General features: G+C 41.7%; 1 protein-coding gene across 1 annotated transcript in view; it reads left to right on the top strand.

Moving 5' to 3' along the window:
• The window catches only part of ATPAF1 (ATP synthase mitochondrial F1 complex assembly factor 1), a 28,530-nt gene extending 9,664 nt beyond the window's left edge, over positions 1–18,866 (top strand). Inside the window, exons 5-9 of the mRNA XM_079932307.1 lie at positions 2,811–2,861; positions 4,053–4,100; positions 7,875–7,970; positions 9,659–9,766; positions 15,711–18,866. Coding sequence (XP_079788433.1) covers positions 2,811–2,861; positions 4,053–4,100; positions 7,875–7,970; positions 9,659–9,766; positions 15,711–15,905 — 498 coding nt within the window. The 3' untranslated portion in view covers positions 15,906–18,866. The remainder of the gene's footprint in view (positions 1–2,810; positions 2,862–4,052; positions 4,101–7,874; positions 7,971–9,658; positions 9,767–15,710) is intronic.
• The last annotated feature ends 3,383 nt before the right edge of the window (positions 18,867–22,249 follow it).

The following is a 22,249-nucleotide window of genomic DNA, read 5'->3' as shown; positions in this document are numbered from 1 at the left end:
AAGTGATGAATGACATGAAAAATAGTGCATACAAAAACTTGGTCTCACTCGTATATATCTAATCAACTGACATTTCCCCTTTCTTTTTCATTCCTGTTGTCCACATCTTATTTAAAATCATCACTCCTCTATGCCTGGATGATTACCTTTCTAAATAGGTTTCCCTGCTCTTATTTCTCCCACCCCCTCTCCCCCTATCATATCCTCACCAGTTCAATCCTCCTAAAGTTCTACTTCGCATAGTGTATTGGTTAAGAACACAGACTCTAGGACCAAGCTGCCAGTTTTAAGTCCTAGCTCTGCCACTTACTAGCGGAATGACTTTGATAAGTTAGTTAACTTTTGGGGGCCTCAGATTCCCTATCTGTAAGTGGACATAATAATAGTACTTACCTCATGGAGTTATTTGGGGAATTAAATGAGTTAATATTTATAAAGTACTTGGAACAGTGCCTGGCACAGAATAAGTGCTATATTTGTGTTTTTAAATAAATAAATAAAAATAAATATTATGTTAGTAACCTGCTCTCAAATATTCAGTGACTTCCCATATTCCTTTGCTTGACATTCAGAGTCCTCCATTATTTTAGGACCTTCTGCAGGAAGCTTCCTGGACACCTTCAAACCACGTGTGATCTATTCCGCTTGTTTGGTCATTCCATATACCAGGCATTCCATATTGCTTGAATTAGCATTTGTAAATGCTATTTACATTTTCACATCTGATTCTTTTCTCTTTAATTAGAATATAATAAGCTATTTATTGGCATTCCTTATAGTTCCATGAATTATATTTTAGGTATATTGAGAGAATCAAAATAATAATAAAAGCAGTATACTACTTGTCAGGTACTGTACTTAGTGCTTTATATACACTATTTCATTGTATTGTCATGACCCCCTTATAAAGTAGGTGCTATTATTCCCAATTTACAGCTGAGGAAACCGTAACTTAAAGACATGAAGCAACTTAGTGGCAGAGCTAGGACTCAAAGCCTTGTCTGTTTGACTGCATCATATTCCCTTACGGGAAGCTGTGCCAATTGCTGTGGGTGTCCTTGAACGCTGTGTCATTGATTTCAGCAGACAGTTATTAAATGTCAGCCTCTGTGCCAGGCATAGAAATAAATGAGAGAATCCCCAGCTCTCAAGGGGTTTCAGCCTAGTGGAAAGACAGAAAAACAAAAAGAAAACAGCGCAGAGTTCTAACTTCTGTTAATAGAGGCTTAATGCAAAGTCTCCGGGAGACCTCAAACTGCCTTTGGGAAGAAGTGCCAATAGAAAGTGGACACCAGGCATGTCCTTTAGGGGGGAGAGAAGCCAGGCCCAGGAGGCCTGATAATCATATGACAAATATCATTTAGACCTATATTTTTAGATACGAATTTGTGTTCATTAATATAATTTTGAGTAACCAAGGTCAACTATGTTAGGGAACGTCTGTCAGTCTCATAAATTCAGTGTGGATTCATAAACTATCTTCTAATACAAATTAAATAAAAATAAGCTGGATATGCTGTCCTTAAAATGAGGAGACAGGGCTTCCCTGGTGGCGCAGTGGTTGAGAGTCCGCCTGCCGATGCAGCGGACACGGGTTCGTGCCCCGGTGGGAAGATCCCACATGCCGCAGAGCGGCTGGGCCCGTGAGCCATGGCCGCTGAGCCTGCGCGTCCGGAGTCTGTGCTCCACAATGGGAGAGGCCACAACAGTGAGAGGCCCGTGTACCGCAAAAAAAAAAAAAAAAAAAAAAAAATGAGACAGTGTTTTGACATGCAAAAAAAAAAAAAAAAAAAAGAAAAGCAACCTTACTGCATTGATAGAGTAAGGTCCTAGGAGGTAATAGTCCTTCTGTGCTTTGTGTTGGTGAGATCACACTTTGATTAGTATCTTCAGTTGCCTCCCTCCCCCCCCATTTTCATGGGAATGTTGACAAAGCAGAGCAGCTCTAAAGGAAGGTGACCCAGTCTTCAACACCAGCTCCCTCAGGTGTCACCTTGGCTATGATGCCTTCCCCAACCTCTATGCCTTTGCTACTGCTTGTCATTCTCTGCTTAGAATGTGTCTCTTATCTTCTCTCCTACCTGTTTTTCTTCCCAGACTCCCTGTTCACCTGGCTAACTCCTGATCATTCTTCAGGATACAGCTCAAGTGTCCCTTCCTCTGCCACTTGTTCCCTAACTTGGATTAAGTGCCTCTTTTTTGCCCTCGGAGCACCTTGGCTTTGGTTTGCATTGTAATTCTGTTGTGCTAAGCACAAACATTATTTCAGTAGTCTTCACGGTAATCCTCTAAGGTTAATATTACTATTTTATTGATGAGTATATTGATATAATTTAGGGATTTCCAGTAGTTTTCCCAAAGTAGCAGAGCCAGCAAATGATAAGAGCTGGGATATGTGTCCAGATCTGCCTGACTTCAGACCCTGGGTTCCGAATGACTGATCCTGGCTCTCTGAGAGGGCCCACAGTTGGCCGGACAGTGCGGGTTTTGGGAGAGAAGAGAGAACATATGATAAAAAAGAAGCTTGTCTATTACACACAAGGCACACCTTGGGAGAAGTGATTAACAAGGTCTCAGAATCCGTTTCTCTGATAGGAATTTGTTATTAAGAGTTACAGTTTAATCATCTAGAAGAGTAGGTTGTATTAAATCTTTTTTGTAATCATGTACTAGTAATAAAAGTATTACGTTGGGTTTTCCTCCCTGTTATCAAATAGCATATTACTCTGAGCAATGAAAGCTGTCACCACTTCTTGGTACAGGTTGAAAAGGTTACTGATGGTCACAGACACTCTCTCTTTTTTGTACAGATTTGGCAGCAGTATTTTGCAGCAAAAGATACAGTCTACGCAGTTATTCCTGTAAGTAGTTTGGAGGGGAAAATGAGAGTGTTATAACATGAAGGTCAGGGCTCTAACCTTAGCAGGCCAGTTGCTTTTACTTTTCCTATGTTTATTGCCTCTTGAGAACTTACATTTGTAGCTCTGAGGGTTTTTATTATACCCTGAGCACCAAAGATTGGGAGCTCCATATGGTATATTTATGGCTTTTGTTTTTCATCTTTCTGGTTTAGAAATGTCTCTTTGAGTCAAGTCTCTGACAAGGGAGCATGGTGTAAGTTTATGTTGCTGAGCAGTTTCCAAGTGTCTTTTATTTCTTTTTGGTGTTTTCCAGCCAAGCTGTTGGAATTTAGGACAAGGCCTCTGGCCTAGCTTTCTTCCCTTCCTGTCTGTGAGTGACCTGTACCTGAGCTGACTTGGAGCTTCCTCCTAGTCTTTTTCTGGCATTTCCCCTTAGCAAGTGGCTTTTTTCTTTTTCCTTTCTCAAAATTGCTTTCTTGGAGATAGTAACGGGCCACCGCTTGACCATTAAGATCTGTGACTGGGAAGGAAGGCTGCCGACTTCTTCTGGTTTATGTCCTGCTGCCTTCTACCAGAAGAAAGCATTTAATGTACTGGGTTATCAGCTAGTTCTTTAATTGTTCTTCTCTGAAGAGGAAGTAGCTTTAGGTTAAGTTTATATCAAGCACCCAAATATATACTGAGCTTACACGTGTACGTTTAAGGAGGAAAACTTACAGATGGAAAAATAAAGCCAGGCCTTTTGGTTGTTGTGAGAGTATTGCTATCTTTTATTTTCTTTTAAGAAAATAAAAAGATCTTTTACATATATACCCTTTCCTTTCATGAGTGCAACATTCAGAAGGCTTGGCACTTTTCGTGATATTTTAGGTCTCCAATGCTGACTCATTGTTTGAACAGGCCTTCTTAGCTCTCCCTGGACAGACTCAGTGACCTGTTGTCTCTGACACTGGGCAGAGTCCCCTAAAGAGTTAGAGCATTTGCAGTATCCACTCTTCACACAGAATTCCAATATTGAACAGGAAAGCGTACCTCTACTTTTTCCTCTTTGTTGTAGGGATTTGTAGATGATGGAACTTGGGGTTGTTTTAGTTGTATTTTAGTTCTAGAGTTCAGTCTTGGTGAATTTAAATGTGATTGTGGCCTTTTATGTTTTCTTGTTTTTGAATTTTATTCTTTTCTAACCTACAGAAAGAGAAGTTTGATTTGATCTGGAACCGAGCTCAGTCCTGTCCAACAGTAAGTGTCCAGTGACCATATGAGGATTGCTTATCAGTGCTGCCAGACAAGGATGTTTCCTAACCAATCTCTTCATGCTCCATACCATCTCACATGTTATAGTTATTTAACAAAGATGCTCACATATTGATTGTACTGATAAGTAAGATTTTTAGCCTTATGAAATCATGTGGATTTGGCCCAATGAGCCTGTGGCTGTTTAGCTCTCTGAAACGTCTCAGCCCTTTCTGATGTGGATCTTTATTTATTAATAGAAGTGAATGTTGGAAGCAATACCTGAGACCTTAATCTTTTCAGCCTCCTTTAAGTTTCTCTTTTATTGGCAGTTTCTTTTCAGCTTTGGCCATGCTATTTTGATTATATATACCTAAAAGGAATTAAGAAATTGTTGCTGGGGTATTGAGCTGCCAGAAGACCTAAGAGAAAGGGAATAGGTGAGATGGATCAGCTGACTTGGTGTCTATACTAATTTCTAAGATTCTCAAAAAATGCTTCTAAACATTGCTGAGAGAAAATAAAAAACATCTAAGTAAATGGAGAGATATACTGTGTTGGATGACTCAATATTGTTGTCATTTCTCTCCAAAGTGATCTCTAGATAAAATATAATACCAATCAAAATCCTAATAGGCCTTTTTTTTCTTTTTTTTTAATTGACAAGCCAATTTTAAAAACTTATTTGGATATCCAAAGGACCTAGAATAACAAAACAATTTTGAAAAAGAAGAACAAATTTAGAGAACTTACATTACCTGATTTCAAGACTATGTTTTCATAAAGCTACAGTAGTGAAGACAGTGTGGTAGCAGCATAAAGACAGACAAATAGATCAGTGGAACAAAATAGAGAATTCAGAAGTAAACCAGCGTATGCATGGTCAGTTGTTTTTCAGCAAAGGTGCCAAGGTAATTAAACAGAGAAAGGATAATCTTTTCAACACATGTCCAACAAATTGTGCAAAACAATTTGAGTATCCATACGCAAAAAAATGAACCTCTACTCTTACCTCACACAGTATCCAAAAATTAACTCAAGATCTAGAAAAAGGGCTTCCCTGGTGGCACAGTGGTTGAGAGTCCGCCTGCCGATGCGGGGGACACGGGTTCATGCCCCGGTCCGGGAAAATCCCACATGCCGCGAACAGGCTGGGCCCGTGAGCCATGGCCTCTGAGCCTGCGCGTCCGGAGCCTGTGCTCCGCAACAGGAGAGGCCACAACAGTGAGAGGCCCACGTACCGCCAAAAAAAAAAAATGATCTAGAAAAAAAAATCTTAGATTGAATCTTAGTGACCTGGGCTTGGCAGAGATTTAAGTATCGATACCTCACAAAAAGCACAAAACCATAAAAGAAAAATCAATAAATGAGATTTCATCAAAATTAAAATTTTCTCTTTGTATACCCATGTTCATAACAGCATTAGTCACAGTAGCCAAAGGGTAGAAGCAACACAAGTGTCCACTGATAGATGAATGGTTAAATAAAATGTGATACATACATGCAGTAGAACATTACTCAGCCTTATAAAGGAAGGAAATTCTGACACATGCTGCAACATTCATGAACCTTAAAGACATCATGCTAAGTGAAATAAGCCAGTCACAAAAGGACAACTACTGTATGATTCCACTTATATGAGGTACCTAGAATAGATTCACATACAGAAAGAAGGACAGTGGTTGCCAGGGGATGAGCGGAAAGCAGGGCGGGGAGTTACTCTTTAACGGGTATGGAGTTTCAGTTTGGGAAGATGGAAAAAGTTCTGGAGATGGATGGTGGTGAAGGTTTCACAGCATTGTGAATGTACTTAATGCCACTGAATTGTGCACTTTAAATGGTTAAAATGGTAACTGTTATGTCTATTTTACCACAATAAAAAAATTTTTTAATTTCTACTTTTCAAAAGACATTGTTGTGAAAATGAAAAGGTAAGCCACGGACTGGGAGAAAATAGTTGCAAACATATATTGACAAGTGACTTGTATATAGAATATACTAAAAACTCTTACAACTTTATAAGAGGACAAGCAACCCAATTTAAAAATGAGCAAAAGAGTCAGACAATTCACCAATGAAGTGCAATGGAAGTTATAAGATGTTCAACATCATTTGTCATAATGGGAATGCAAATTAAAACCACAGTGAGATACCACTAAGATGACTAAAATTAAAAAGATTGACCATCCCAAGTGTTGGTGAGGATATGGGACAGCTGGAACTCTAATATATTGCTGGTAATAATGTAAAATGGTACAACCACTTTAGAAAAGAGTCTGGCAGTTTCTTTAAAAGTTAAGCATATACCTGCCATAAGACCCAGCCATTCTACTCCTAGATATTTTCCCAAGGGAACTGAAAGCATATGTCCGTTCAATGACGTGTATACAAGTGTTCATAGCAACTTTATTTGTAATAACCAAATACTGAAGATACCCAACTCTATCACAGGTGAAAGAATAAAGAAATTGTGTGTGTGTGTACATATACATCATATACAATACATATATAATGGAGTAAGATTCAGCAATAAGAAGGAATGAACTATTGATATATGCACCAACATGGATAGATCACAAAACAATTGTGCTGAGTGAAAGAAGCCAGACCAAAAAGAAGTATAGATTCTGTGGTTTCATTTATATGAAATTCTAGAAAATGAAGACTGACCAGTAGTGACAGAAACCAAGTCAGTAGCTGCTTAAGAGCAGTGGGAGAGAGGGAGATATGAATTACAAAGGAATTTTTAGAGATGATAGATATGTTCATTGCTTTGGTTGTGGTAATGGTTTCACCGTATACATATGTCACAACGATTCTAATTGTACGCTTTAAATATATGCAACTTATAGTTCAAGTATACCTTAATAAAGCTTTAAAAAAAATGTTTACCCATTAGGCACTGAGGTTATCTCATGTAATAATAATAAAACAGAGCCTTGGTGGTTAGCAGTAAGGAGACAATTCCATGACTAATGCATATTGGACTGATTATACTTTGTTTTGTTCTGCCACCATTCTCTTCACCACTCCTCCCCAATTCATCTTGAGCATAAAACTAATTATTTCTTGGTGTTTAGAGACATGCTTCAGTATCAGCCTCAGATAGTAGAATATGAAGTGATTACAATAATTGTGACAAAAATTAATGCAGCAGCATTAGAAAGTTTAGAAATTGAAAAAGACCCAAAAGTTCATCAAAAGAAGGATAGATAAAATTGTGGTAAATTTCTGTAGTCAAATTCCATATAACAGTGAAAATAATGAATTAGAAGTTATACTTATCAACATGAGTAAATCTCAGAAGTATGATGTGAAGTAAAAAAAAGCGAGTTGCAAAAGTATACATATAACCATTGTAAAGCAATTATGCTCCAATAAAGATGTTAAAAAAAAGTATACGTATAGTTTGATACGATTTAAGTTTTTAAACATGCAAACAGTACTATTTCTTGTTTATGGATGTATACCTATACATTAAAAGTATAAAAACCTGAAAGGGAATGACAGACACCAAATGCAGTTTACCTGTTATACTGGAATGGAATTAGAATGGGTTTACAGAGAGAGCTTCAATTGGATCGCTAATGCCTTCTTTCTTAGGTGGGTTGGGAAGTGCATGAGTGTTTGTTACATTATCACATACATATGAATTTCATAATTTAAAAAAAGTTTTAAAACCCAAACTTTGAAGAAATGGAGTGAATGACACAGGTGGTTGGACATAGAGCAAATGATTTTATTTATTCATCTGTCTCCTCATGTATTTGTTTCCCACAGTTTCTTTGTGCACTGCCAAGAAGGGAAGGTTATGAGTTCTTTGTCGGGCAGTGGACAGGTACTGAACTCCATTTCACTGCACTTATAAATATTCAGGTAGGTGGCCTGTGCTCAGCCCCTAGATGAAGGAGGCCTACCCCTCTGTGTTATTATGAGCCCTTGCTGAGGCTTGAGGACGCATAATATGTACTAACTACCAGCAGGATTTGCTGTAGCACTGATGAATTGTCATACTTTGTTGGGCTAGCTTTTTAGGCCCCGCTCACTACCTAGAAATTGAAAAGATCCCAAAACACGTTCTCTGACTATTGCTGGCTCTCTGCTCTCTTCCCCATACGTCTATAACATTTACTGCATGTGCCTCACTTACCAAACATGGGTGAGTGGTGATGGTTATCTTCATAACCTTAAGGTAGGCGCTTTGTCTTACATGTGTTTTATTGACCAGGTCAGCACTTTCTGAGGTGCTAGATGCATAGTTTTCATTTCACAGATGTCGTTTTGTTTGCTTCCCTCCTTCCTTTTTCTTTGTTTTACTCCCAAGTATTAGATTAAGAAGTTTGATCCAAAGCATTTGAAGCTTTTAAAATAAAAGTATTTTAAATAAGATCATCACTAGGATTGACATTCTATATTTGGAGGCTGAATCTGGCAAAAACAAGAATGTATTATAATCGCTTTGAAGTTGGGGTAAAGGGAGCACAAAACAGAATGAGAATTTGCTCATGACTGTAGCCCTTGTGATTGTATCCAAAAATTATATTGTGTTTGTTTTTTTTTAAAAAAAAAAGTAGAAAGAAAAGAAAAAAAAAATAGTGGGCTCAGAGAAGGTAGTTCACAGTGCTGGTAAGTGGTAGAGCTGGGGTTGCTTGACTCCAGGTTATGGACTCCAAAGTCTATGAACTTAACCATTATGCTGTTGTGTTGGAAACTACGCTAGGACTGCCTTCGTGAAGCTCATATACAAGTATAGGAAAAAGATCCAGAAACATAATTATGACCAAAATGATGTGTATTTGAAGTACGTTCGAGAGAACTGAGGCTGAACTATTATTAAGAGTACACTAGCAATAATTAGGTATTGATAATTAAAAGGACTTTTGCTGAAATTTTAAAGATGAAACCCAGAGATCTGTTGAATGTATAGTTGTTTCCTTCTATACTATGTGAGGGCTTAGGCTTTGAACCTAGCCTCTCTTCCTAGTCTGGAGTGAGGTCTAGTCACCACTGCCCTGTCCCTTCTTCATGAAATTATGATGTTCCCATTCTTCTTTCCCCCCTTCCTCCCACCCAGATTATATTTTAAAACTGCACATTACAAATCTGGCCCATGTGCAAACTCTCCAGCTGTTTGCTACAGCTTAAAAGAGCTCAGTCCTCAGAGCCAGCCAAGGGGAGTAGATTTCAACTGTGAAATGCACTAGTCCATAAAGGCGGCAATTACACAGGCATATTGCTTTATTTAGGACTTGATCTGGTAGCTGCTTGTGCCGTTTTGTTTTTAAATATATGGCCGTGATGAAGGATTCACTGCCTACTGTAAACATTTTCCGGGAGAAAAGCCAAACCTTTTTCAATTGAAGACACAAATAACACTGTGCAAGCTGTCAGTTTCGATGTGCCTTGGCAGACCTGGCCACCGCCACGTGCCAGTCCTCCGACTCACCAGCCACCCAAGGGGCTGTTAAGAGCCAGAATTCCCTCCAGACTCTCTGTTGCTGTGAAGTCGCAGTTTTGTTGTGGTGGCACCTTCCTGAGCCTTGATTAAGTGTTCCTCCTTACAGACCCGAGGGGAAGCTGCAGCCAGCCAGCTGATTTTGTATCACTACCCTGAACTTAAGGAAGAAAAGGGCATAGTGCTGATGACAGCAGAAATGGATTCCACGTTCCTGGTAAGAATCAACTTTTACCTTTTTGGATTTACCTGGTGACCCTGAAGGTATTCAGATACAGTTATATGGTATCTGCACTTGTTACCTTTCTAAAATCCAGTAATTCTGCCTCCAAGACACATCTGGCCCTAGGGGTTTCAGGCAAGAGACTATGGACAAGTAAATTGGCTTCTTAAATGTAGGGAAGAGTTCAAAGTCTAGAATAGTTCTTAATCTTTTATCTTCCTCCACACTGTTCACATGTACAGCATTCATCGTACATAGTGAATTTCCTTCCCCCTTTTCCCATTTGCTGGGATAGAGCATTGACCATATGCCCGTAGGTAATGATGTCTGTTGTGTTTGTTCTTTACATATCCAGGGCCAGGAGCAGTTTTATGATTACTGTTCAGCCTGTTCGTCTAGTCCTTGCTCATTTCAGTCTCATTTATCTGGCAGGGTTTAAGTTCAGGATGTCCTCAAGACAGTGGGCACGTTAGTGCCTCTTCCTCCTGAGGTTCTTTTTTACAACACCCACTTATTTTTCCTCTGTCTCTTAATCAGCTGCATACAAGAAAGGGAAAAGTTATGCTACTCAGCTAGTATCTCATAGTAGCAGTAAGTCCCAAGTCTAGGACATAATTGAGACTCTCCTTCCTTGTCTGTTATTCCTGTAACTGTTCAGTCCCATTTCTCCCATTCTTCCTTCTACCCATCACACTCAACTGGAAGTCACCCAAAATCCTACCCAGAAGAATGGAGTTGCCATTAACTGAGACAGACAAGACTGCAGGCGGAAGAGGTTTGGGAGGAAGATCAGGAGCTCAGTTTTCAACACGTTAAATCTGAGACGCCTGTTAGATATCCAAGTAGTAGGCAGTTAGATACATGAGCTTGGAGTTCAGGGGAGAGGTCCAAGCTAGAGAGAGAAAAATGAGAGTAGTCAGCATACAGGTTGTTATTTAAAGCCATGAGACTGAATGAAATCACCAAGGAAGTTAATTAAGGTAGAAAGGAGAAGAGGTCTAAGAACTGAGCCCTGGAGTGATGAGGAAGCATCAGCAAAGAAGATTAAAAAGGAAGAGTCAGTGAGACAGGAGGAAAACTAAGATGGTAGAAGCCCCTGGAAGCTAAGATAAAATGTTTCAAGGAACAAGGGTGCTCAACTAGCCAAATCTCACTTGCTGGTAGGGCAAATGAGATGAGGACTGAGAATTTACTAGATTTCACAACATGGAAGTCATTGGGGACCTTTATAAGGGCAGTTTCAAAGGAGTGGTAGGACAGAAGCATGATTGGAGTACATTTAAGAAAGAATGGGAAGAGAAAGAGTAAGCATAAACACATCTTTCAAGGGATGTTTTTGAGAAGGGAAGGAGAGAATAGGGGAAGAAGTGGGGATGAGAGTGTTTTTTTGGTTTTGTTTTAAATGAGAGAAATAACATTATATGTATAGGCTGATGGAAAGATCCAGTAGAGAGGGAAATATTGATAATGGACAAGAAGGAGGCTGGAGAGTTGTTGAAGTGGTGTTTTTGAGTGGGGTGAGTCTTGGGAATGAGGGGTTGATCTTTGCCAGAAACGTAACAACAGGAGAGAAGCCAGGATATAATGACACAAATACAGTTAAATGAATAGAGGTGGTGGTAGCTTGTAAGAAGTTCTCTTCAGATTGCTTAGTGAAAAGAAAGATCGTCAGCTGAGAGTGAGGATGGAAGAATAGGTGTTGGACTTTTGGGTGGAAAAGAGAAAGTGTGAAATTGTTGTCTAGGACAGGCCCATGAGTTGAGAATGTGTTCTACATCTTTAAGTAGTTGAGGAAACAAACAACTAAAAAAGAATAATATTTCATGGCCTGTGAAAAGTATATGAAATTCAAATTTCAGTGTCTGTAGATAAAATTTTATTGGAACACAGCCATGTTTATCATTTACATGTTATCTATGGCTGCTTTACCTCTACAACAGAGTTGAGTAGCTGCAACAGAGACTGTAGGGCCGTAGAGCCTAAAATATTAACAGTGTCTCCCTTTCCAGAAAGTGTTTGTTGACGTGTGATCTAGGAAAATGGAAGAGAGAATGGGTGTGCGGGTACAAGCACAGAGAGGGAGGACCGAGAGTTGGATTTAACTAGGGTTATGGTTTAGCCAAGTGATGTAATGAAGCAAGATAGGGACCAGGAATTTAAAAGTGAATGCAAAGGAATGATTGTAATTATTGACAATGGAGTGCAAGTTGGATAAAGAGGGAAGTGGAAACATGAGGAAGGTTAGAGACAGAACTGCGAGTCCTACTTGAGTTAAAGGATTTTTTAATTTGGGAGTGAGTGTTAAATATAGGAAATAGTAGACAAAGTACGGATGTTTCAAATTGAGATTTGGAGGGGATATAGTTATCAATCATGATAAAGTTTAAAATTTGACCACAGGAGTGAGTGACATAGAGATTACACTGCATTTTCTGATCTTCAGCAAAGCATAATATCTAACTGTATTAGAAGTGGACTCTAGAGGTCAGAGGAGACCCTTTCTGTTTTAGCATTTATACCCCCTCACCCTAGTAGTCTCAGACCCATAATTATTAAAATTTGCTTCCTAGCCTTATATTTAACATCATACCAGACAACACACCTTTGCCTTGTATAAGTCAACTTGACTGTGAGTTTCTAATGTAGTACAGAATTAGACATGTTAGAATTTAGTGTAGAGATACACGATTCAGAGATGGGAAACCTAGAAATGTAATATAAATATATGATCCCCTGCACACTCATGCATGAGTTTGCAGTTTAGGCATAGTGTTTCCAAATACAGTAAAGCAAATGAATAGAAATACCTGGAAACTAGAGGTTTCTTCTGAACTGATTAACTTTAATGATGAAAATTTAGTATAGTATTAGAAAGCCTTATTTGTGTCCACATGTGTGTTAACAGATGATTTCATTGGAATGTAGTAAGTGCTAGGAGAGAGACATGCACAGCATTGGGGGAGGGGGCAGGGGGAGCGTTCCTGGCCCAGAAGGAGGAAGAAGCCTTCCTAGAGATGACACCTGAGCTGAACCTCAAAGATTAGCAGGAGTTTAGCAGGGTAAAGTGGGGAGGGGGAGGGGAATGTTCCAGGTGGTGGAAATAGAATACATAAATGCTAGGAGGCATAAAATGACTTGGGGTATTACAAACAGTTTGCTGTCACTGGTATATTAAAAAAGGAGGTTTGGTGGGTTGTGTTTAAAGGATCAGCTTTATCCTGTGGGCACAAAAAGATCATTAAAGGGTTTTGAATGGGGGTTGACCCATAAAGAGTTGGATTTTAAGACCATTAACCTTAAGTATTTGCTTCCTAAATATTTTTTAGTTCTAGCCTGGTCAGTGTGATCATTTAAAATGCAGTTGCAATAGTCTGGGCAAGAAGTAGTAAAGACCTAAACTAGAGCAGTGGTAGTAGGGATGGAGGAGAGAGAATGTCTCCAGAAATATATAGGGAATAAAATGGGCAAGACTTGGTAATTTGATTGTAGCTATTAAGATTGAAAGAGAGGGAGGAATCAGGTTTGTTAATAAACCTCCTTGTTGAGCAACATAGGGAATTAATATGTTTATCTTCTTGGGTCTTGGAAAGGGAAGAGACTACTGTTTCATGTTGAGAGAATAAAAGGCAGGGGGTGAATAAGTGGGCAGGGGTTGGGGTGCAGGGGAGCTTTCCATAATCCTCCATGAGAGACATTTGCACATATCTCCATATCTTAACTCTCTACCCACCATTCTAATGGTCTTCAAACTAGTGGTCAGAGCCCTTTATCCACACAGAATCTTATTATGTAAAACCCTAGGATATAGCAGCTGAAAGAGAGGTGAAGGGACCAGAGGCACCTCCACCTAGGACTCTGCAGTTTGAGCAGCACTGTTCTAGAATGTACACAACTGAAATTACCCTTACCTCCACCATCCTAAGCCTCAAATAAAAGTTGACTCACAGGCCCTACAGTTTAGGGCCTCAGAGAGTGGTGGTATCTGCCTCAGATTATGCACTTGCTTTAGAGATGGTTTGTTCTTGAGGCATGTTTGAATATAAGAAAGGTAAAAATGATGAAGTAGAGTTATCGACCTTGATCAGTCTTAATTATTTGCCCCACCAGAAATACTATCAGGGTGAAGTGGAGGGAGTACCAGCCTGGGAGTCCAGAGGTCTGGTCCTTGGTCTGCCACTTGTTAGCCATATGACCTTGGGTCTATCCCTGACCCTCATCTGCTTTGGTTTCCTGGTCCATTAAATGAGGACTGGGTGATCTCTAAGGCCCCTTCCAGCTCTAAAATTCTATTAATTTGAAATAGCCAGCATTTTGGAAAATGGCTTTTGATTGAAGATCCAGTCTCAGAGATCAGTGCCTGCTTATGAGAAATGACCTGCAAGGCCCATAGGAGGGAATGGAGGTGAAGCAGGCTGTGGTATTTATAAACCTCTTTTCATCACTGTAGCTACGCATAGCACACTTCTGACAGTTTTAGTAGGAATTTTCCATTATCGCTTGGGGTTGCGTTTTGGCTGTGTGAACATTGTAATCATGAATAAGTGCCTCTGATCAGCTGGCACCAGAGAATGTATAGGAAACAAAAGTAAGAGTTTTTGAAGTAACTCTCTTGTAAGGTTTCAAGAGTGTAGCCTGTGTCCTGATCCCACTTCTGTTACACAGAGTGGTCTGGTCACCATTTCCCTGCTACTGAGCTTTAGAGAAGGTGGCCCCTTCTTTTCCCTGGGGCTTTGCGGGTGGATTAGTTAGAAATGACTGCATAACAAATTACTACTCCAAAACTTAGTGGCTTAAAACAACAAATATCTATCGCCTCACAGTTTCTGTGTGTCAGGAGTTCAGGAGCAGCATGTCTGGGTGGCTCTGGCTCAGTCTCTCATGAAGTTGCTGTCAAGATGTTGGCAAGGACAACAGTCATTTGAAGGCTGATTGGGCTTGACGATCCACCTCTGACCCCACTTGCATGGCTGTTGGCAGGAGGCCTCATTTCCTTGCCACACTGGCTTTTCCGTAGGCTACTTGAATGTCCTCATGATATGGCAACTGACTTTCCCCAAAGCAAGTGATTCAAGAGAGGTAGCAAGACAGAACCTGCAATGTCTTCTGTGACTGAATAGCAGAAGTCATTTTTCATCATTCCACTTTAGTCTATTCGTTAGAAGCAAGTCACTACGTATAGCCAACACTCAAGGAAAGAGAAACGAGGCTCCATCACAGGGAAGAAAGAGTGTCATAGAGAATCCCCTGGCAGTCCAGTTGTTAGGGCTCCGCACTTTCACTGCCGAGGGCCTGGGTTCAGTCCCTGGTCAGGGAACTAAGATCCCACAAGCCACGCAGCACAGTCAAAAAGAAAAAAGAAAAAAACATTGTGTCATAGACTTTATGGACGAATTGTAAAACTACAGCTGGCTTTGGCACTACTTTTTTGACTGAGGTGGTATGAGGAACAGGTTTTATTTCAAAGTATGTCTGGTTAGTCAAGAACTTAGTAGTAACTCACAAACTGGTTCTTGGAGCTGGGTAACTATTGCTATTTTTTTCCCCCTTGAGATAAACTAAACATTTACTAAAGAACTGAATGAAGAGGGAAATTTTTAACATATGCATTAATTTGTTAGCAAACATTCACCAGATTTCACTGGGTACAGGATGTAAAAGAAGCACATACTTTGAGAAATTCACACAAAGGAAGACGGACAAAAAAGAAAAGAGGAAAAAAAGGACAGATACAATACAGTATGATGCATACTATGTTAGAGGGACGTGTAGGGTAATTTGAATACACAGAAAAGGGGCACCTCACCAAGACTTGGGATGTCAGGGAAGCTTTCTGCAAGCAGTGACTCCTGGATGAGGGCCCCCAACTGCCATAGGACTTAGACACAGAGCTTCATGGCCCTGTGCTGGAAAGGACCTGACTGTTCTTTTTACCTTTCAGAATGTTGCTGAGGCACAGTGCATTGCCAACCAAGTTCAGCTCTTCTATGCCACTGATCGAAAAGAGACCTACGGGTTAGTGGAGACCTTTAACTTCAGACCAAACGAGTTCAAATATATGTCTGTCATCGCTGAATTGGAACAAAGCGGACTTGGAGCAGAACTGAAATGTTCTCAGAACCAGGATAAGACCTAGAGCTGTAAGGCTGGTTTACAGAGTTTGCTCAGCCCTGGATAGTCCTGAGCCTGCCCACCCCCTGACCTCTCAGGAGCTTAGCATCGATAATGAGCAGTCTCTAAGGAGTTGCCCTGTATGCTTATTGCAAGAAGTAACATGGCGGTGAGCCCTGTTACTTGACAGTCAGGAACCAAGGTACCCAAGCGTTCTGATCATTATCTCCCAGCATACTTGAGGTTTCCTTTTTAAGTGTTTGAGGTCATGACCAGAGACAGCCAAGGATCAAGATGGTTGACTTGATTTTACACACTGTAATAGTATATTTGTTTTCTGGACATTTTGACTGCACAGCTCCCAAATGATTAGTTCCTCATCTTTATAAACTGTGACAGGATAATAAGCTTGAAGACCTGCTGTAGTTAGATGTGGGCTCTACGTACTCTTCCCACTTGGCTGGCCAAAGGCATAACCCAGGTATCCTGTTAGACTCTAGAACACCCAGATATTGCCATCAGGATTAAGACTCCGTCTAGATGCCCCCAGAGATGGCTTTAGTGTAGCTGGTTTGAAGTATCAGCAGCTTTCAGTTATAGTTAAACGGGTACAGTGCCTGCTGCCTGCATATTTTTAAACTATGGTTTGTGGTGCCTGCTTCTCTAACTCTGCCTGTTGGGAGCTGTGTATTTGGAGGGGCTGAATCAAGTGCAGTATAAATAAATCAACACTTTTGTAAAGAGAGGATGAATCCAGACTGGCTTTTTTTTTTTTTTTAACAACTCTAAACCATGCCAGTATTACAGAAAAGGTAGGTGGAAGCAAATGTACCCATAATGGGTGTGGGGAAAATGTAGCAATAAAATAAAGTCTGGCTTATAATCTTTGTTACACTAAATAGTGAAATCTAAGCTGTGTTCTATCCATAGCGTCAGTACTGTGGGCTGATTTCATCAAAACTCATCTTTGGACTCAGCAGTTGCTTGAAATGCCAGAAATAAGAAAGAAGCTCTCCAGCCCAGGAAACTCAGGTTTGGTTAGTAGTGCCACTGTTGTGGCTCCAAGCTCAGCGGTAGAAGCCGGTGGCGGTTACACACCTGCCTTCTGAACTCGAGGCCCCGGAGCGTGTCCCGCCCCCAGTATTGTCAGCTGCCTCTATTATAACACCTTTCCTTTTCTTCATCTAACATGCTCCACTTCGCTGCTCCTGCCTATGGTCTGGCGAATGACACAATATAGTGAGTGGGAATTTAACCAGGATTTGCAGTTTGTGTGTGTGTTTTCTCTATTACAGGAGACTTTTTATAAGTTGGGCTTATAAAATGGGGGGTTGGACTTCCCATTATTTTCTGAGCTGTGTTTATTTTGCTGTACTTCTGAGTCTGTGTGTAGAAAGAGATAGTGTTTGTTTAACCTGGAAAAGTTGCTGGTCTTTCAGTTTCTCTTAAGGTTGAGCTGTTTCCTAATGCAAGTTCAGGCCTCTGTTCCTGACAGTTAACTTTTTTGAGAAACTTGAGTCTGGATGTTTGGAGTCCCAGGAATCTCTGCTATCAGGTGGAGTTACTTTCATGGATATGTTTCCTTTTCCCTCCAGATGGACCCAGGCTTTAGCCATAGTACCTTTCATAACACCTCCACCAGAAGGTGAGAAAATGATGGGGAAAGAAGCCAGAACTGGCTGCTCATTTTATTGTTCCTCCCAGCTTTGCCCTGAGTCCCCCACTCGCCAGAGAAGTATGTATCCATGGCCAGTTACTTCGGACATGATCAGAGTACCATCTGGCTGTTCTTTATATTTACCTAGCAAGATCTGGCAAAGAACTAAAAGAAAATTGTTACATTACTCAGTCCCCTGGTACAACATGGTGTTACAGAAAGTGGACAGACTTTACAGTTAAGTGAATCTAGGTTCAGTGTTGGGATTCATTAGCTCCAAATGTTGAACAAATTATTTAAGCTCTCTAATTCTGTTTCTTTATCTGTAAAATGAGAGTAATAATATCTACCTCACAGAATTATTGTGAGAATTAAATTAACTTATATAGAGACTATATAGAGCTTAATAAATGTCATCTCCCCTCTTCCTCCCTTCTTGCCCTGCCTCTCACCAAAGGCCAACACAAATGAGCATTTCAGATGTGCAGATCATTCTTCATTCCAGTTTTATAAGCAAACGGGTTCTCAAACTTTAATTTGCAGTGGAATTACCTAGAGCACTTTAGAATGCAGACTCCCAGGTCCCAAAGCCCAACCTGCTGAAGTGCTGGGAATCTGCATTTTAATATGTGCTCCAGATGATTCTGATGTAGATAATTAGCCAGCCACACTCTGAGGACCACTACCTTATCTGTTCTTCACAAAAAATACCCGTTAGCCAGGTCTCTCGTTCCTGTGGACATGAACCGTAGAATCCGGTCCCTCTGCTCTTTGCCTCCCGTAGGGGTCCCCTCGGCATACGCTACATTATATTTACTCATGTACGTATCTTTCCCCCAGATGTGAGCTCCTTGAGGGCCAGGGTTTATCTCCATTCTCAGCACCAAGGACATGGTCTGGAACAGAGAAGATACTCAGGTTTTTGTTAAATAAATAAATGACATGGATTTTAGCCAAAACATTATCTTGTTCTGTATATGCTTATATTTAAATAGTTTGAAATTAAGAGGCTCTCTTGACACACACAGGTCGAAAACTTAACTGAGTAGGAAGATAGCAAGTTAAACACAGATTCTCTGTATCTCAGCTAACCTCCTGCACTTCTTTGGTGGGCTGTCTGCTCAGTGCAATTCAATAGTCGCTCACAGAGCACTTCCTCTACAACCTCTGAGTTAGGTGCTGACATAGTGGAGTGAGTACGATGGTCCCTGCGCTCAAGCTGTGTTCCAGCCACCACCTGTGTCTCTTGCCTCTGATTCTGTGCCTCACATCTAGCGCCTGGTAAGAGTTTGCCTTGTCTTGTTCTGATGATGTTTATACTGCTGTTTCTTTCTTCCCCAAGCAGTTGGGAAGCAGGAGCCACATGCTCTGTTTTTTGCAATCTCTGCAATACTGACCTGTTGTTCAGTCTTGGAGAAGAGGTACAAAGGCCCACTCCCCCAGCCATTTAATTTAGAATCAATTCAGCATTCATTAATATTTATGGAGCACCTATTATATGCCAAGCACAATTATAGGAAACTGGGGAATACAGCAATGAAGGGACAACTAAGGCCCCTGTTCTCATGGAGCTTATATTCTTGTGGAGAAGACAAATGAATAAACCAACAAGATTATTTCAAATACTGAAAATTTTAAAATATGATAGAATGTGGAGTGAAGGCAATAACTCAATGGTCAGGAGCACCATCTCTGCAGAGGTTACAGCTGATGCTGGAGCTGGGGAAAGTACCAGGTAAGGAGATCAGCAAGTGCTGAGGCCTTGAAGCAGGGCCAAGCTAAGCACGCTTGTCTCTGGGCACAGATTTAAATGTTCAGTCCAGCGTTGATGAGCTCAGAGTTCAGTGAGGCAAGACACTGACATGAATACTAACTACACTACAAGGCAAACTGACCAGTGCCATCTCAGAAGAGGGGCAAGGAGGGTTAGAGAACACTACTGGGTGCTGTGGGGAATGCATGTCTTGCTAGACCATGGTACCTGCCCTGAAGCACCCATGGCTTAACAGGGAATAGAGGGTAGATGATATTAAAATCTCAAAGAATATATATTCCATCCAAGAGACAGGAGGCGCTCTGAGTTCAGAGTTGGTCTCAAAATATATACACGTTAACAATACCACTAACATCTATTATTGGGGGCTTACCATGAGCCAGGCATGGTGCTGAGCCCTTTACTCGGATCGTCTCAGTCCTTTTAACCACCCAATGAGATCAGCAGAAACCTGCTGGTTGGTGGGATGTGCTGCTGCTCTCCTTGCACCCCCTGCCTTCCCCCACCTCCAGCTCAGAAAAGAGGGCAGCTTCCCAATCACCCCAAACCCGTTCCAATAGCCAGCTCAGGCCTTAAGAAGTCATGGGTGTCTCTTGAACAAGCCCTTGCTCTGAGAAACAGGTGTGCCAGTTATCCTGCCAACAACTTAAGAACAGAATGCACTCATTATACATTTGTGATTCATCCAAACTTTCTTTCAAGAGCCATCATGTTCTACCTAAAGGAGGACCTTTTTGTGCTCTGTTTCATACCACGTGGAACATTTTGGTCTTGGCAGTTCTCTTAATGTGGCAGGGTGGTGGCAGCATGTTTATCCCTATTCTGCTAAAGGAGGGACTTGGTGCACGAAAAGGCAAGAGATGACTTGAAGGTCGCTGCTTCAGGAACCAAGCCAGGAATAGAAGGCCGTGCTCCAGACTTAATGGTATCATTGGTAACGCCCACTGAGCAGGCTCATCCCTCAAATTCACAGGGCTACTGCTGAGCCCTCTGGGCCTCAGGAACTGCAAGAGCCACAACAAAAATCAGTTCATACGACTTACGAATCCTCCCAAGCTGCCTAGAGCTTTCAGAACAAAGTCCCTTTGGATCAGCTCACAAGAGCTTTAAGAACTGGTCTCTGGTGACTTCTCCAGGCGCATCTATTGCTAGGCCCCTCTGACTCCCTTAGCTCCAGCCAGTCCGGATGACCGGCAGTTCCCCAAATACACTCTGCTGTTCTTCCCTCTGCTCTGATCTTAGCATAGACTTTGCCAGCTTTTCCCCCTTCATCAAGTTAATTCTTACTTGTCTTTCAAAGCTCCACTGAAACATCTCTCCCAGAGCCTTCCCTGGCACTTAACCCCCTCTACGCTGTCCCCACCTGGTGTGTACTCCCCTGAGCGTCCCCAGCATTTTGTGCTCTGCCTTTACAAGGCTGTCTCTCCCAGAGACTGGACACTCCTCAGAGACACAGATCATATCTTACTGGACATTGTATTCCCAGGGTCCAGCATGAAGCCCAGCACAGAGAGAGAAGATACTAGTGACTGTTGAATAAATTCCTCTTGGATGACTGCTCAGCTCAGACCACCTGTGTCCGCAAACATCCCTCGTACAATGAGACCCAGCCTTGGCAAACCCATCGCGATTATGCCCCAGGCCAGCCCCAGGCAGTGGCCATTTCGCTTGTTCTTACTGCAGAGGCTGCATGTGAAAACAAAGCCGAGGAGCCATCAGAGGAGGCAGCTGGTCCAGGGTTTGTAAGCAAAAGGAACTGAGACAGCGAACAAACTTGGGGAGCAAAACAATTATTTTTACCAGCCTGGCACGTTCAAGCTCCTGTCTTGGCTTACCAGGGCTTAGCATTAAAAAGATCTCATACGCTATCTAGTAACTACCTTTCAACTGTACTTCAAGAACATCCCAACAGTTCCTCGAGGTGGGGATCCTGGTAGCCTGGTCCTTATCCCCAGCTCACCCAGAGAGAAGCAAGGTTTTTGTTTTTGTTTTTGTTTTTGTACTGGGCTTCCCATAAGCTGTCATTTGAAGAAACCGTTTCCAAGAAAGACTGAAGAAAACCTTGTCAAGTTTAACCTCCCACCCACCACAGCAGCCCTGCCTACAGCATCTCCAAGCCATTGGGCAACTGTTCGAAAACTTCCAGGGACTGCAAGCTCTCTACCCTGCTGGCTGACCTGGGCCCTGCAGAGACAGCTCTGAGTGATTGCGAGTTTGTCCCCACCATGCACTGAAATCTAACCATCTCTCCCTCCCCTCACTGGGCTTTGTTCTGCCCCACATAACTGGAGCCTCCCAGAAAAGTCTGTTGGCTTTTCTACCCCACAGCATCTCCTGCTGATGTGTGAAGATAGCTCTCAAGTTGCCTTGGAGTCTTTTCAGCAAATGGAGCAACCTTCTGTCTTTCCTTATATGACCCAAAACCCCAGCCCATGCTTCTGGACAGACTCACCAGAGTCTGCTTCACCGTTGGGGCCTGGAGTTAAGCCAGAGATAATCCTGTGGGGTGACCAGAGTGGATTTAGGATGGAAGTCCTTTGGAAGTTGGCCTGGCCCACTCTGAAGTCACCTCTCCACCGTGCCCTCCCCTCAACCTCGTCCCCACTTCCACCCTCAGCTGTCTTCCCAGGATCTGCTGTCAAACATGGCTTTTCCTACCTGGAACTCTTGACTTTTGGGTCTCTACACTTATCCCTATATCATTTCATCTGACTGGTTTCAGCCCAGCATTCCCATCACATCTTGACTTGAACCTTGCCTGTTGCCGGGAACCCATGTCCCTCCCTACAGATGTGATACTCGCTTTTCCTTGGTGCTCTTCTACACCTGCCATGGCAGTAATCAGAGGTAATCAGAGGTGTCCCCTCAAGTGTTTCACTTACTCCACCCCCTCCCCCCACACACACACACAAAAATCATTGCCTTGGTTTGAAGCATC

Source organism: Stenella coeruleoalba (assembly GCF_951394435.1).
Source record: "Stenella coeruleoalba genome assembly, chromosome: 1".
Lineage (NCBI taxonomy): Eukaryota > Metazoa > Chordata > Mammalia > Artiodactyla > Delphinidae > Stenella > Stenella coeruleoalba.
The sequence above is the reverse complement of the archived record's forward strand: the minus strand, read 5'-3'. Positions and strand labels throughout refer to the sequence as shown.